General features: G+C 41.6%; 1 protein-coding gene across 2 annotated transcripts in view; it reads right to left on the bottom strand.

Annotated features, from left to right (window-relative positions):
- Positions 1-510: 510 nt before the first annotated feature.
- The window catches only part of EP300 (E1A binding protein p300), a 61,533-nt gene continuing 45,992 nt past the window's right edge, over positions 511-16,051 (bottom strand). For both annotated transcript variants that reach the window (XM_059471551.1, XM_059471552.1), the window contains exons 21-31: positions 15,161-15,217; positions 13,649-13,726; positions 12,585-12,652; positions 11,779-11,929; positions 11,067-11,213; positions 10,532-10,645; positions 8,752-8,917; positions 7,946-8,110; positions 5,751-5,912; positions 5,011-5,292; positions 511-3,907 (exon numbers count right to left, since the gene is read on the bottom strand). In XM_059471551.1, the coding sequence (XP_059327534.1) occupies positions 1,685-3,907; positions 5,011-5,292; positions 5,751-5,912; positions 7,946-8,110; positions 8,752-8,917; positions 10,532-10,645; positions 11,067-11,213; positions 11,779-11,929; positions 12,585-12,652; positions 13,649-13,726; positions 15,161-15,217 (3,613 nt within the window). In that variant the 3' untranslated portion in view covers positions 511-1,684. The remainder of the gene's footprint in view (positions 3,908-5,010; positions 5,293-5,750; positions 5,913-7,945; positions 8,111-8,751; positions 8,918-10,531; positions 10,646-11,066; positions 11,214-11,778; positions 11,930-12,584; positions 12,653-13,648; positions 13,727-15,160; positions 15,218-16,051) is intronic.

Genomic DNA, 16,051 nt, shown 5'->3' on the forward strand with positions numbered 1-16,051 from the left:
ACACAGGGTGACTGGGCACCCATGCGCCATCCCGGTCCAGCACCTGCCTGCAGGACATCCACACAAGCTTACCTCATGCTCACACTTCAGTGCCAAAAGGCGCACAATATACTCCAAGTGAAATAGGATCTTTTAATATCACATATCCAAACAAATAGTTCTCATTTCAAAATGCAAAATAGGTCCTTTGAAGATCAGCTGCTCCCAGGCCGTGTGAGCAGGGCGGGGCACAGCTGACTGGCACAACTGTTGAGGTCAGACCTCGTTTCTTTGGTAAGATACATGCCGGGAACAACGCGAATGTAGAGTTGTACCAAAAGAGTCCATTGACAAGACTAATTATTACTCCACACCCCTTATTAGAGATTTGCATTTTAAAACAGTCATATACATTAAATAGCTCTCCGACGTCTAGATAGCAAACATTTGAAGTAGCACATACTCTGCTACCCCCACCATTTTAAGAACAAGCAACACATGTGGGAGAGAAGGGAAACATTAAAAACAGGCTGTCTGTCTCACACAGTTTATTTAACAATAGGTAATAAGAAATCAATTTTAACAGTCTATACAGTGATCGAAAGTTCTTATTTATAAGTAACCAACTTTAATTGCATGATATACAACATTTGAGGGTTTTTTGCTTTCTATTTTCAAGTTTTACAGAAAATGGAAGAGGGTGGGAAAGGGGCATGGGAGAGAGAAAGCAAGCATAAAGAAGAAACCCCAGGGACTTTTTCTCAGGTTGAAATAATCCCGTTGGAATTGTTTCTTACCCTCTTTTTTATGTTTTTTTTTTTCCTTTGTTAGATGTAAAAATAACAAAAAAATTCTTTCAAGAAAACAGAAACCACAATATATATACTACATCCATTTGGCAGCTGCCCCTGTGTATTTCCAAAAATGTTGTCTTCTCTCTACATGTACAAATTACTTTAATACTTGAAGTTTTTTTAAGCTCAGACTCTTGTATAGAAAATTCTTGGAGGACAAAAGTAGACTTCAGGAGGGGACTGAGTTATTTAATATTTTTACATTTTTCAAAGAATTGACGTATTTCCAACCAAAAAGGAAAAGATTGGTATTTATTTTTATATATATATATTTATATATGTAATGTAGTTTTAAAGCAACATTAACCCCTTTTGTCCTCCGGTTTTAGGAAAGGTTCTCCTGTGTTTTTCTGTTGTTCTGTTTTTGTGGTGTTTTTTTTCGCAGTGACATCAAGAAAAACCAGAATAGGGAAAATGTTTACCATCTGCCTCAGTAAATAATAACTATCAATATTACATATTTTCATTAATTTAAAAAAAAAAATAAAACCTATTGAGAGGCATGAGCAGGCCATCCTTTGGTGAGCAACCAAAAGACCGCCTTACTCCCCAAACCTCCCCGACGCACACGAGGAAAAAAAAAGCCAAGAAAAAGGACTGGTTATGATTCCAGCCATAACAAAAATATATTCTTTGTACTCTACTGTCCCTCAGGTTCGTTGTCGGTTTGTTTTTAAAACCACAAACTACTGCTGCAGAGTTCAGATGTGTTCCAGGGAAAAATGTCGTTTTAGCTAAGAAAGATTCAAAAAAATTTGTCTTCAGTACAAAAAGTCTTGCGAAAATAAGTTTTTTTTATTTTCTTTGTTTTTTAATTATTTTTTTTTTGCTCCCAAAATGCTACAACGTGTCTAGTGTATGTCTAGTGTACTCTGTGAAAGGTTTGAATTCAAGTCTGAGTTCTCGGAGCTGAGCCCCAGTTCCGTGGCGCTTGTACCATGGAGGCCTGCCATGCCGGCATTGCTAGCAAGCTGGGAAAGCATTGCACTCTGGTCCGGGCTGGCAAAATGCCCTTGATCCATGGGGTTAGCCTGGGCAGCTACCAGTCCTGGATGTGGGGAGCTGGTCTGCGGGGACACGTGGTGTGGAGAAGGCTGAGGCTGCATCCGAGGGGATGGGCTGGAATGAGGGGGCTGGGACTGGGGCCGCGGTGAGGGTACAGGCTGTGGAGAACGCACTTGATTGGTGAGTGATGAAGGGAGCTGCTGGCCCTGGAGGTGCGGGGACTGGGCCTGATTGGGGAGCATGTGCTGTTGGGGGCTCATTGGATTGGGCTGAGCTGGGGATCCCATCTGCTGCTGAAGCAGCCTCTGCTGGAAAGCCTGTTGCAAACTGGCTCCTGTCTCTGCACTCATGGCCTGTGGAAGCTGGCTTATTTGTCCCATGTTTCCTTGCTGCATCTGCTGCATGTGATGCTGCATTCGCTGCTGCTGCTGCTGGGGATACCCGACGCCCTGGGGCTGCTGAAACTGGTTGTGGTTGGCCATCCCCGGCCCCAGCGCCGGTCCTGCTCCCTGCTGCTGCTGCTGCTGGTGGCGCTGTTGCTCCATCATCTGGTGCCGTCTCATCAGGAGATCTCGGAACTGGGGAGCCATCCCCGAGTGATTCATATTCATCTGCTGTGCCTGAGGATTCATCCCAGCCATGGCCTGCTGCGGCTGCTGCTGTGGCTGCTGCTGGGGCATGCTGGGTCTCTGCACTCCTGCTTGCATGGGGTTCATGTTCTGCATGGCCGGGTTGGGGTGCACCCCTCCCTGCTGCCCTTGCATGGCCTGCTGCGGCTGCAGCCCCGGCTGCCCCTGCGGGAGGCCAGGCTGCCCCGCCATGGCCTGCGGGTTCTGCGAGCCCGCGTACTTGGCCGCCCGCTGCTTGATGAAAGCGGCCAGCAGCTGAGGGTTGGAGTGGAGGATGTTAAGCACCTGCTGCTGCTGCATGGGTGAGCTGGGAGACCTGAGAGTCCGCAGTAGGTTTTGTAAGGCCGCCTGGGGCAGAGGCTGTTTGGGCTGAGCGGCGCCAGGTACCTGACCCATCCCTGGCTGAGGGGCCATATTCATCGGCTGACCCGGCTGAGCTACTGACATCATGGATGGCCTCTGCATTCCTGGCTGCAGCTGAGCTTGGGGTAAGGCCCCCTGCACCCACGGCGGCTGCTGCTGAATTCCTGCCGGCCCCATTCCTTGATCTATATGGCCGCCGGGACCTCTGCCTATCTGTGGAGGGTTCATTCCCATCGGTGGCATCTGGGGCATCTGGTGCTGAATCGGCCTTTGGAAGATCTGAACCTGTGCCATCTGGCGCTGGGTCTCCGCTGCCCGCTGGATCTGCATGGCCATTTCCACCGCTGCCGGAGGAGGACCCTGAACTGGCGGCTGAGGCGGCTGAGGTGGAGTCGGAGGCGTCACCTGGCCGCCTGCCTTGCCCTGGGACACAGCGCCGGGGGGCTGAGTTCTTGGCATGGTGTAGGGCGGCATGCTGTTGGGAGGCGCGGGCTGAGGCTGTGACACGGGCTGGGGCGGAGGCTGGGGCTGCGGGGTTTGCGGCGTCGGGGGCTGCTGGCCCGTCGGAGTCGTCGGCGTGGCCGGCGTGGGCGAGGGCAGTCCTTGCTGCTGGCCCGCCACGCCCGTGCGCTGCATGCTGGCCATCCTCCTGCGGAGCATCTGCGCCTGCTGCAGGCGGTGCTGGAGCTGCTGCTGACGGAGTTTGTGTTTGATGTTGAGGCAGAAGGGCACGGGGCACTTGTTCTCCTGGCAGTGCTTCGCGTGGTAGCAGCAGAGAGCAATGAGTTGCTTGCAGATGGGGCACCCTCCGTTGGTCTTGCGCTTGCAGCCTTTGGTGTGTTGGACGACCCGTTTCATCTTCTGACAGGACGGCAGCGAGCAGTTGGCATTGCGGCACTGGCAGGCGTGCACCAGAGACTGGATGCAGCGCTGGATGCTCAGGCGGCGCGAGTCGCCGGGGCTCTGCGTCGTGGCTGTTTGCTGGTTGTTGCTCTCATCGTCCAGACCGAGGCCTAATTTTTCCATCTTGTGGTCATGGTTTTTAGTGTTATAGCAGGTGATGCACAGGTCATAATCCTGAAAAGACAACAAAGGACAAGTTATTAGTGTTCCTGAAACTCCATACAATAAACGAGTAAATGATGTCCTGCCACCTCAACAATTACTCCCAGTCTGTTCCAGGCAAATTGTTGCTCTGGGGAAAAATTCAATCTTTCATGTCATGTTGAGGTACTAGAGAAGGAATAAATCCAAATTATAGCCAGGGAAAGTGTGTGGGTGTAAGGGTAAGGGTGTCTGAAAGCTACACAAATACAAAACACATTGTGACAGCAACAGCACATGAGTTTGGGTTCAATAATTGTTCTTTAAGAAAAAGACCTAAATTCTTAGGATTAACTAGACCATAGGAAATTTAGAATTTACTTTCTGGTATATACCAAGAAGGTAAAAGCACATGTGTGTGCCTCTGTGTATATGTATATATATATATATATATATATATATATAAAACCAGAGAAAATTGAAGTATCAAATTATAATTAGGATCGTATCTCAGTCAGTCATTCATTTCCAGCAGCTAGAAAACTAAGTTAGAAGCCAGATGCAATGATAATCTAGCTTCCTGTGGTCATTGAACCAAACCCCTGGACTCAATCTTCAAACACACTGGTTTTGCAAACACTTCTGAAGACACAAATGCTGTTTGCAGCATTCTACAGAGACATAACAGAGTAGTGAAGGAATCACAGGGGTATTGGGATCCGACTTGCAGCACAGCAAAACCTCTGTGCCAGCAAATCAACGGAGAGCCTTCTACAGAAATACTGCTGCCCCACACTTCTACTCTGGAAGGAAAATGTATGCATTGCTCTTCAGAAAAACCAGCTGATCCTACCATTCCAGCTCAAGCCATGGCTACAGCTCCCAATTTCTTAGGCAGCAGCACCTTAAATAAGCTACAGAAATCACAACTCTATTTCAGCTCTCACAAGGCAGAAATCACACCAAGCAGCACATTAGCAGAACCACTTGTTAAGGAAAATGCTTTCCCTCCTTTCTGAACTGCCAGCAGATGAGCTGCACACATATTTTTCCATCAGTTAATAATGAGAAATCAGTTCAGGTAAAGAGCACTCTGGGCACAAAGGGTGGTGGGGGGGAAACTTCAGCAAACATACCTCACAGACAGTGCAATGCCATCTGGTCTCCACATGATGCTTGCACTCGTTGCAGGTGTAAACAAAGCGGTCTTGGCTTTGGGTGTGCAGTTCCACCAGCATGCACATGGTTGACCACTGAGCCCTCCGTAGTGAGGAGAACTCCAGGTGCTTGTCTCTAGCAAGGGTCAGGAACGCATCGCGCCCATCCATCAGGTCACACGGAATGAGCGGGTCGGGCTCAATGATGGGGGGCAGCGAGTTGGCTGCAGGGCCAGCAATGAGGCGGATGACAAAAAAGACCTGAAAAATAAGAAGGTTTAATATGCTAACCCTTTTAAAGATGTTTTGGTCACCAAACCTCATTACAGAGTGTACAGTTCCAGGATCAGCCAACATTTGAATGACCTGCTGCCAGGAGGAGTGCTTGTGAGGCCTAGGAAATCTCAGACCTCTGGGTGCCCTGCAGATTCACTTTTCTCTGAAGAAACAGGAAAGGAGCACTGCACTGAACAGTAAGAGTAGAACTGCTGTGGCAATCTAGACTGTTAGGAAGTTCCGCACGAGCACAGCTGCATTTATTCCCACTGCCCTTGCAGCAAAGAGCACCGAGACTTACTGGTACTGGTCTGTCTGGGTGAGCCACTCAATTCTCCAGCCAAACCTGTATAATTTACAGGGCATGACTCTGTTTGAAGTATCAAAGCTTTGTACACCTCTTTACTGAAGTAAAAAGTATTCCTCATTCAATCGACTCTTACCTCCTTGTGCTTCTCCATAGTGGCATACAGCTTTTGGGAGAGGTCATTGGACACATTGGGCATGCCAGGCTTCTTCTTATTGCCACGACTCAAGCTGCTCTTGTTTTTACTTGTCTTCTTATTGTTCTTCTTTTTGGCATTTTTGCTGTCTCCCTTGCTCACCTAGCAATTTTAAAGACATTTTATGTCAGGTATCTAAGCAACACCATGTCACAATTTTATTATTTTTATTCTATAACTGCAGGACAAACCACACTTCACAATCATTTACTCTGAAGAGACATACTAGTGTTCCCAGAAACATTAAATTAACTCCATTAGAATTACTCCAAAAGATATCAGGATCAGCAATACATACTCCAAAAATATTAAAAGCATAGATGCTCAGGATGTACAAGCAAAACAATATATAATGAAGCTTGTTTGTCCATTACAGCTACACACTCTTGGACAATCACCAAGGGGTTCAGCAGATGAATTCTCAATGCAATTCATAAGTAAAAGTAACTGCAAAGTACAGCTGATATCGCACTAAACAAAGCTAAGGAAGACTTAAAACACTTAGATTTCGTTTGCTACAGCTCTGACAGATTTACTTTTAACAGACTGCATTAAACTGATTTTGTATGAAGCTGTTGTTCTGAGTCCAAAATGCATTAATAGTGCAACTTCTGGCATGCATCTGTCATACCCTGCAACACTCAAACAAAACAGGTCAGCTTCATTTCAACTATATTCTGTTAGCAATTAACAGATTATTGCTCACTGGGGTGCTTGGAGAGCCCCTCAAAACCCCACAGCATAAGATGATCAAGCATCAAAATAATTGTTAGCCAAACAAGCATTTTTCCTAGGCTTAAAATAACTTTGTCAGAATGGAAATTCCCAGTGAACATGGATTACTATCACATCACTTGACAGTACAGTTTATTATTGCCCCTTCTTCAAGTATGAAACACAGGATCAATAGAGAGTTACAAATATTTGTAATAATAACAATAACAATAACAATAACAATAACAATAACAATAATAATAATAATAATAATAATGTTGTTAAATAGTAATGTACTGCAAGTTGGCCCTATGTCAGGATTTTGGGGCCAAACTGCTGCGAAGTCTCAACTAAATATTGACCAACCTCACACAGAGAGCTAAATGATCCTTCACAAGTGGTTTCTGGGTATATTAGAGAGATGAGAACTCGAAGCTATACCTTGTGCAAAGCAAACAATACCTTCCTAAGAAAGATGTTACTTAATGCAAATTTGATATGTTGCCTAACTTCCTGCACTTTGATTAATCAAAGTCCTTGAAAGAAGGTATTGCAAAGAGCATAGCACAGCAGAATCACAATTTTTAACTGTAACATTAAACCTGTATTTTTTTGATCCAAAGATCTTCTAGAAAAAAAAATTCTAATCCCCCCAAATCTAGTCTCAGATAAGGTGATGAAGCAGCAGTGTTTCAAGAGTTAACTAACAAGAAGTTCAGAGCATCCAATGATAGGCAGATGCATAAATTCTACATCTGTTCACTTTCAAACTTACTGTTGAATTAAGAGGCATCTCTTATTTTTGAGATTTTTTTTGTTAAACTTGATAACACAGTTGTACATTATCAAAAAAACTGCACAAGACCCCAGCAAGAAATTCCTCTAGTTCAAAGTAGCCCAACAACAGTTCAGCAGTAATTTGTGCTTCAGATCCTCAATGCCTTAAAGCTACTAAACAAAACTATTGAGAGTCAAGTACTAACTCACAGCATTCCATTACTTTGTCAGAACATTCTGCTAAGATTGGTCTTATATCATCTAAGTTAGAAAGAAAATAGTGAGCCACTATTTAAAAGCTAATGCTTAAGGAAAAAACTTCCAAATCAGACCGAGGTGGCAACGTGATCATTGGTAACAACTGGATTTCAGCAACAAAATTTTCAACTAGCAGCTGTTTCAACAGAATTGCCTTTGGTAATTAGACAGTTTATAGCCCTATGAACACCCACTGTTCATCCAGATGTACCTTAGTGGTAATTTTACCAGTTCTAGTTTATAAACTATAAAACTGAAATTTATTTTAGAGTGAAAAGTGAAAACCCCAGATAAGTGAAGTGCCTTGTGCCCCTCTTTTTCTTATAATTAGCCTTATCTAATCAAAACTTGTTATATTAGATCATGAAAAGCAGAAGCATCCTTACATCTGTGCTTTCATTACTAGTGTTTTCTTCTCTCTTCCGTTCTTCTTCCTCTTGCTCTAGTTCCTTAATGCTCTCCTCCAGAACATTGGGCCAAAAGTCCCCTTCAAAGTAAGGGAGCTCCTTTGCACTGGTTAGACGGTCCTCTGTTGCCTGCTTAAATATATCCTAAAAGAGAGCAAGCCCACTTTTGGTTATCACTATTACAAGTCATGTAAGGAAAGGCAACGTTCTCAATGAGTGACAAGAAAAGGAATCAGCAGACTAAACAAATGAAAGCTTAATATTAGAACTCATTTTATGAGAACACATTCTAAGTGCAAATTTAACATTGTATCTGTTACAGTTTGTCAAATACATTTCAAATATTCCCACTCAGAAGAAAGAAATTGCTGTGTGCTAGACTTCAATATGCATTCTTACCAACTGGGACAATGTTATCACCATAATCTCAACATTCACTTAAATCCTTATAATTCCAAAGATTTTATATACTTCTAACTGCATCAGCAACCTAACCCTGCAATTTGATCTAAGACAAGAAGATTTAAGACTCCATATATATTTTTTTGCTCTTTTACAGTATTACTCAAGAATTAAGCTTGTTCTAAGGAACCATTTCAAATCTTTTGCTAGAATGATTTCAGAAGCTACATGTTTTGAAGAGAGTATGTTTTAACTCTAAACTTCTGGTGCTCAATTCACTTAAAACGAATGCAGTAAACACCAAGAATCAGGCACAATGCACAAAGCAAGGAAGAGATGAAGACAAGATTGAGCAATCTCCCCCAAGCACACACTTCACACACCTTGTAATCATGGACGATGCGCTCCGACACAGACTTGTCCAGCATCTTTTTGTACCACTCTTGCAGTCGCTTGGGTTTGGGTATCTTTTGGTCAGGAGGATGGCAGTGGAAGATGTAATCATCTCCTTCGCTGGGCGGGCACGCCCAGATGTGTCCAGTAGTATACCTGCCGTGGCGACACAAACCGGGACATGAGGGCGCTCACAACGATCCCGCGCGCTCTCCTCTCCGACACCAGGTGGCGCCGCCAACGAGGCTGGCAGCGGTTCTGGACCTAACATTTCCATGTTTTCACTCATTTCCTAAATCCAGCGCTATATATGGAGCACTTACATGTAAGGGGTGCACATTATACAGCCTACATAAAAAACAAAGCCTGACACAAACCCACAACTACTATCTCCCAATTAACTAATGGGAGAAAGATTGAGTCTAGGTATTTCACTAGTGAAATCTCGAGACAGAGCAGCAATATTTTATCTAGCAACAATTTAAAAGCAGATTTACTTAAAGACAGAATTCACTTTTCTACTGTAAATACTCTGGTTTTTGAGAATGAGTTTTAAAAAGTTTTAGAATTATATCTGGGAATAAACAGGCACTGCCAACCTGTGGTATTGGGTGCACAATCTAGAGTACTATTAAGATAGATGACAGCAAATCAGTAGCAGGTGCAGCAAATATAACACCTAAGATCACTTCTTCATCTTCAGTTCTCCATAAGTTTTTGAAGAGAACTCTAGTAGGAGGAATAATCAGTTAGAGAAAAATAACCATCATTGCCCTGTTGAGAAACAGCTCTGCAGAACCCTCCCCAAGCCCTGGGAGCTGCAGCCAGTTGTCATTCCTTCTGCCTGAGAAGGGAGAGATGATACTGCTAGACCAAGACTGTTCTACCAAAATGAGAGCCTGATGTTACCCATTAGCACAGAAAATAGCATTAAGTAAAGCTGAGGCTTGAGCTCTATGTAGCAAATGTACAGACTCATAGATTAGAAAATGGACAATTAAAAAAGCAAAAAGAAGCCTAATGTATGCTTTTGAAGTAAGAAAAAACACACCACCTCACTGAGGTACTGAAGATAGTACTGCTTACCTCCACTTCAACTCTCCCAACTTCTCATTAACTGCTTTAAATGTAGTCCCTTAACAATTTCTCCACAAATAACTTCACCAGCCTACACTAGGTACCATGACGATAGTGATGATTACTTCACTGGCCTTTCTACTTCAGTTATCATGGTAATTTAATTTCCACTTTTCTTATTACTGCAGTTGTTCTGTGTTCTTTTGTGCTGTCCAAGTATATTTTCCTCTTTCCTAACTCTTCCGTTTCTCACATTTCCAGCTACTCAAGATTTTTTAGTGGCCATCTACAACTGTTACAGAGTTATCCAGTACAGACTAAACCCACAACTGTCTCCTTATACACAAGGGCAAGGACTTACTTGCTAGCCCAAAGGAATGACGTAATTAAAGGCATTGCACAATGACAACAACATCTTATGGACTGGAAAAGGGGCTCACTGTTTCTACTCAGACTTAAAGTCTTACATAAATTTGGAAACATCCAAATAGCTGAAGCAGAGGCCTCCCCTGAAAAGCCTGCAATCCCTTCTTCTCTTCTCCTTTTCAACTGTACACAGTTGTTGTCAAGTTATTCTATTACAGGTTGATATTAGGGCACCATATTCTTTACTATAGGATGTAGTAATTTAATTTGCAGCAAGAACTATTCAGCACAAATGCTGTACAGAAGAAAATTTTGTAAGATACTTACCCTAGTTTCTTAACATATTCTAGATAGCCAATCAGTATTTCATGATAGACAGCAGTCCTCAAGCATTTAGGGCGGAAGAAATGAACACTGTCAAGGTAGGATATATACACTCGCCTAAAAAACAAACCACCAAAAAAAAAGCATGAGAAAGAGGAGAGATTTTGAAGTAATTCTACAAGTTTATTAATGCTATTTTATACATCTGAAGCATCCATTACAACAGCAATCTGTAAAGCCTCTGATCCTAATTTACCTCCAGAAACTTGGCCTTCTTTTGATATCTTAGCCTCATCTCCCTAAAACTATTCAATCCCTTCCTTGAAAACACAGATCAGTGATCCTTAAGGCAACTCTGTCTTCCAGCCAGCATCCCCAGTAAGAAATAACTCTAACATTACAAACTTTGTTTCTAGAACCTAACAGCAGTCACATAAGGGTCTCACACAAGCAACAGAGAAGCTCTATGCAGAACTACAGGAGGCTCATCCAAAGGAGAGAGCACCAAGGCAAAACAGACTTTTGTGGGGTTCCTCACCTTTGATTGGGTGGAGGGCAGTCTGAGCCATACTCCTGCACGTGCATCCCAAAGAAGCACAAGTCTACACCATCAATCTCCTCAAAGGCAAAAAGCGCTTTTGTTCGGTACGGGAAGGACTCTGCCATCTCGCCACTGTCTACGAACCTGCAGAGCAGAGGGTACAGTGGAACACCAACTATATTCACACATCAGAGACTGCATGTTACTAGGTGAAGGCAACAAAGATCAGGGCTACTCTAAGTGTAATTTTAGTGCAATTTGAAAGTTTAATGTTTACAGACTACTCAAATATGAGGCACCCACTTTTTACTGTGAAAAAGACGTCACAAAAATGATTATGCTGCTGGAACACCTGTTTGTCACTACTTGGCTGGTGATGAGGTTTTGAATACAACAGTCTTTTTTGACTGGATATTAGAAAAAAAATCTTCATTAAAAAATTTCTTCATGAAATTCTTCAATATCAAGTATTGAAACAGGCTGCCCAGGGCAGTGTTTGAGTCACCATCCCTGGAAATATTTAGAAGATGTGTAAATGTAGCACTTGGAGACATGGTTTAGCAGTGGCCTTGGCAGTGCTAGGGTAACAGCTGGACTCAAGCTTAGAACTATTTTGCAACCTAAATGATTTTATTTAATCAAGTGTATCATGCAAGGACAAACAGCTCCCACCTTCACAAAAAGCAAGCAAAATTAGAAATGAACATACCTTGCTTTCATTCCTGGTTTTACTTCGACAGTTTTGTCAGATGCATGTACCACCCTAACTGTGACCTCTCCTGCCTCAGGGTGATTCTGTCGTTTCAGGAAATCATTGACTCTGTTCTCCAGGAAGGTACCGAGTCTTGTAGCTGGTAATCCTGCAGGAGGAAAATACAGCTCTAAACATATACAAAACTGAACTGATCATATGATTTCTCTACTCAGAAGTTAGATGAAAAATTACTTTTAACACATGCAGTATGCTAACGTAAATTAAAGCTTTATATTTAAACCATACCACTTCTAGATGGGGTGAGCTGCTTTTTCCATGCAGGCATATTTATAGCTTATACATTATTTAAATGAATAAAGAATCTCTATTTCAACCCAATTTTTCTATCTTGTCTTAAAAGTCAATCACAATTAAGATTTCTCCTGAACAGATGTTATTAATTACTTCAATTGGATTACAAAACACTGCTTTCAGAGACATCTTCACAAGCAGAACTCGCATTTGGAAGTATATTCTGTGTATAAAGCCACACTAGCCAAGTCAGTATCTCTGCTTACCAAAAGAACATATTTCAATAATGGAAGTGCTCTAAAAGAGTTTGTCAGCTCTCTAAAATAGAATGTTAACTAACACTACCACCTGTGAACACTCTGAACACTACAGAACTGATGGTCAAAACTGACCAAAAGTATCCTCCTTGAGATCTTAAAAAACTTAAATAAAACACAAGCATAAAAGCCACTTCTTCCCCATTCTTAACGTATTATTTAAATTTTTTGGTGCAACTGTCAGAATCTTACTTTTAGCAGAGAATTTGTTCTCTTTCCTGGTTCGTCCTGTTTTCTTTAGGCAGCCATCACAGACGAAGCTGAAGCAAAAAAAAAAGAGAAAGTGAAGTCACCCCAAGTCAGACCAAGTTCTCTAGCATTCTACCATTAGAAGCAAAACCTTTGACCAGATCTTATCTGATCTGGAAAATACCTTAACTGAAATTTGAAATAAAAGCACAAAGAACAGCCCTACAGTTTCAGAGCTGCAGAGGAGGATCTAAGCTCCAGGTGCTGCACGCTCTATCAGTTGCTCACATCACCACTGGAAAGCCCAGAGAAGTCTCCACTGGCAGGTCTGAAAATACCAGCTCTAAGTATTCTTGGTGCAAATAGGCTCAAACTGCTGTCTCTGATGATAACACACTGCAGCACAAAGCATAAGGCTGAATTTTTTTCTAAATGCCCAAATACAGTATAGACTGAAATGACTCTTCTTCACTTACAGGACATCACCCTCTTCTGCAGCAATGTGGATGGGATAACAGAATGCTAAACTGACACTCTTTGGACAAGAAATGGCACTTTTAAGCTGTTATAAAATACAATTCATCATTGTTTTTAAATCAATCAGAAAAAAAACACATGTTGATCAAGAACTGTGGAGCATTTAAAGAAAACTATATTTTTTAAATTTAGATTTAATCTGATCAATGAGGTCAAAAAAGTTGATTCACCTGTTAAATCCTTGTTACAAAATTTTTTGAAGATGATGAAGCACTATGATTTGTAAAGAAAACAGATCAATCTGAAACTGTTACCAGAACTAAAAACCATCTTTTCATGAAGGGCTAGCATTTGTAAACATAAAAGGCTGAAATGCTCTTTCCACACAAAGAATAGAAAACTTGACACACAACACTGTAAGATATATACTGTTTAAATTTGATATTACCCTATAGATTGTATAAAATTTTCAGGGAATGTAATTTCTTCCATTAAACAGTCTTTTAAATATAACCAATATAAGGAAGTTTACTCATGAGCTCTACCAAATAGTAAATATGCTATGGACTTAATAAGGAGAAATTCCTCACCCAGAAGGCCAGATTATCTCATTATGAAGAACACAGATCTGGTGCATTTTTCGTCCACACTCTATACATTCAACAAATCTGTACAAGGCAAAAAAGGCAAAGGGAAGCAAAGGTTAGTAGTATCATTGCTTGCTTGGGTATTTGTAGTACTTTATTAGAGCACTTCTAGCATTTAGGCTTTTGAGTCTATTTAACACAGAGGGAACATCTGTGCTGAGAACAGCCTTCTGAACAAATTAAGAACCTGCCAGCTCAAGTCAGGCAGACTATGCAGGGACACTTTATTATCATTTCCTTGTCTTACCACCATCCACTCATTTTTTTTTCAAGTGAAGCCCTTTTAAGGATAAGATCTGTAAACTGCTTGTTGCTATAGAGAGTAGAGGAAAACGGATTCAGCCATGTCAGAAAGGAAGAGCCAGGTGAAATACTTGGCTGTTAGTTGCCCCACTATGCTTAAACCCTGGGGTATATTGCAAATACACTGCAGAAAGGTGAGAAGGAAGAACCAGAGACAAAGACCAAAGTCACTTTCAGAAAATTAGCAGAGATTTAAGGACAACTGAGATAGGTCACATTGTTTAGTTCCCAGATGTTGGTGAACATAATTATCCAAAATATCTAAGGTTCCTTCAGGTATTGGGACAATCTGACTCCCTTGAACATGCCTATCTAAAAGTTTGAGACTTGGAATGAATGAATGGCTGTAATCTATGTAGAGCATGTGGTATCACACTGTAAATTAGGCTTATATTCTATCTTCACTTTAACAAAGGGAAAGAAAAGTTATGAATCAAGCTACTATTCTCTCCTTCCCACAGCCCTCATAAAACAGAAGAACTGGCTGACCCTTGTGCCTTTAGAAGGATGGTGTGGGAACAATAAATATCCTTTTTCCTCATTTATTTGAGAACTGAGATAATGTTTGCAAAACAGCAGCATAGGTGTATGATGCAGAACCATGTAAAGCAACTTCAAAAAACTGCTCAGGAATATCAAGAAAAGCAGCTGAGTCACCATCATCTTCATGTTACTGAATGACTACAGTTCTGCTTTCAGAGCAGTACAGAATAACTGGCTGATTCAAAATATAGCAACTTTTCCTTCTACTACAGCTGCCTATAAAATGCAGCAACTACAAACACCAACAGCACTAAGAGCTGCTGCCAAATGACTCAAATCAGTTCTGAGACTTGACCATCCACCACAACCTAGTTTCAAAGCAGAGCTATCTGCATTCATCCTTCTGTTGAATCTACGTGCAAGACAACAAAATGGAGTCATTTCAGCCCATATATCCAGTGTTAGTGTTTCTCAAGCACAGCCACAGTGATTTGTGTTCTCAGCACTGAATGCCAGATCTGCTGATTACTGAGCAGCCCCTACCAACTAATAGTGCTACATGAAATTGAAAACATTCAAAGACAAAGGTGATGGTGAATGAATAACATCTATCTTACAAAGTAATTATAATAAAATGAAGATCATTCAAAGAGTGACAGCAATACTTACAGCTCAGGATCCAGTGTATCATTTTTTCTTTTTGAAAACTGTTCTTTGTTTATTGTGCTATGGAGAAACAGGCAATAAAACTCAGTTTTAACACAAGACAACAAACATTCATGCAATACCCACACCTATCCACAAACCAAGACAAAACTTACAAGCAGAGTTTTTATACACTCACTGGCACTACAAGGAAAGTAATTACATTTTACACATTGACAGACAACTGAAGTGTATGCCACTCCACTCTGCCTGTGGAAAACATTATTGTTCTCTTGTAGAGAGCAACGTTGTTCCCTTATTCAGTTTTACTACAGGATAAATATTAAAGCTTGCTGACAATTCAACTTCTGGATAGGTCTGATCAGTGTTTAATGGTGAAAAAACTACTTGATATGCCTCTCATATTCTGTAGGCAGAATTCCAATTATCTTTGATTACTAAGAAAGGTAGGTTATCTTTTTTCAGATTCCCCTAGCCCTACTCTTACATCAGCTTCAAAGGATAAATTTTAGCTTCCAAATCCTGCAACCCCAGCCCAGCCACTGCAATACATTATTTCTACCCCTCTGCATCAGTTTCAAGGCCTAAAATTTCAACTTTTTGACAGAAGTTTTAAATTACCTGGTTCAGAACATACAATACTCAAATCTGTGAGAATTTACCCCAAAGAGTGTTCTGCATAACATGAGATGATCAGTATGTCCCTCCCTGAGAAGCACTGACACAGACTCACTCCAACTTGCATGAGATTAATTAACCTTCCTATCTCCTCTTATTTCAGTATTTATTCTAAATTGTGCCACCTGCAGAATAAATACTTGAAGCTCCTTCTAAAATAAATTATGAAGTTAAATATCTCAATTACCTCAAATTATTCTTATAATATGGTGATGG

Source organism: Ammospiza nelsoni, chromosome 5 (genome assembly GCF_027579445.1).
Source record: "Ammospiza nelsoni isolate bAmmNel1 chromosome 5, bAmmNel1.pri, whole genome shotgun sequence".
In the NCBI taxonomy this organism is placed as follows: domain Eukaryota; kingdom Metazoa; phylum Chordata; class Aves; order Passeriformes; family Passerellidae; genus Ammospiza; species Ammospiza nelsoni.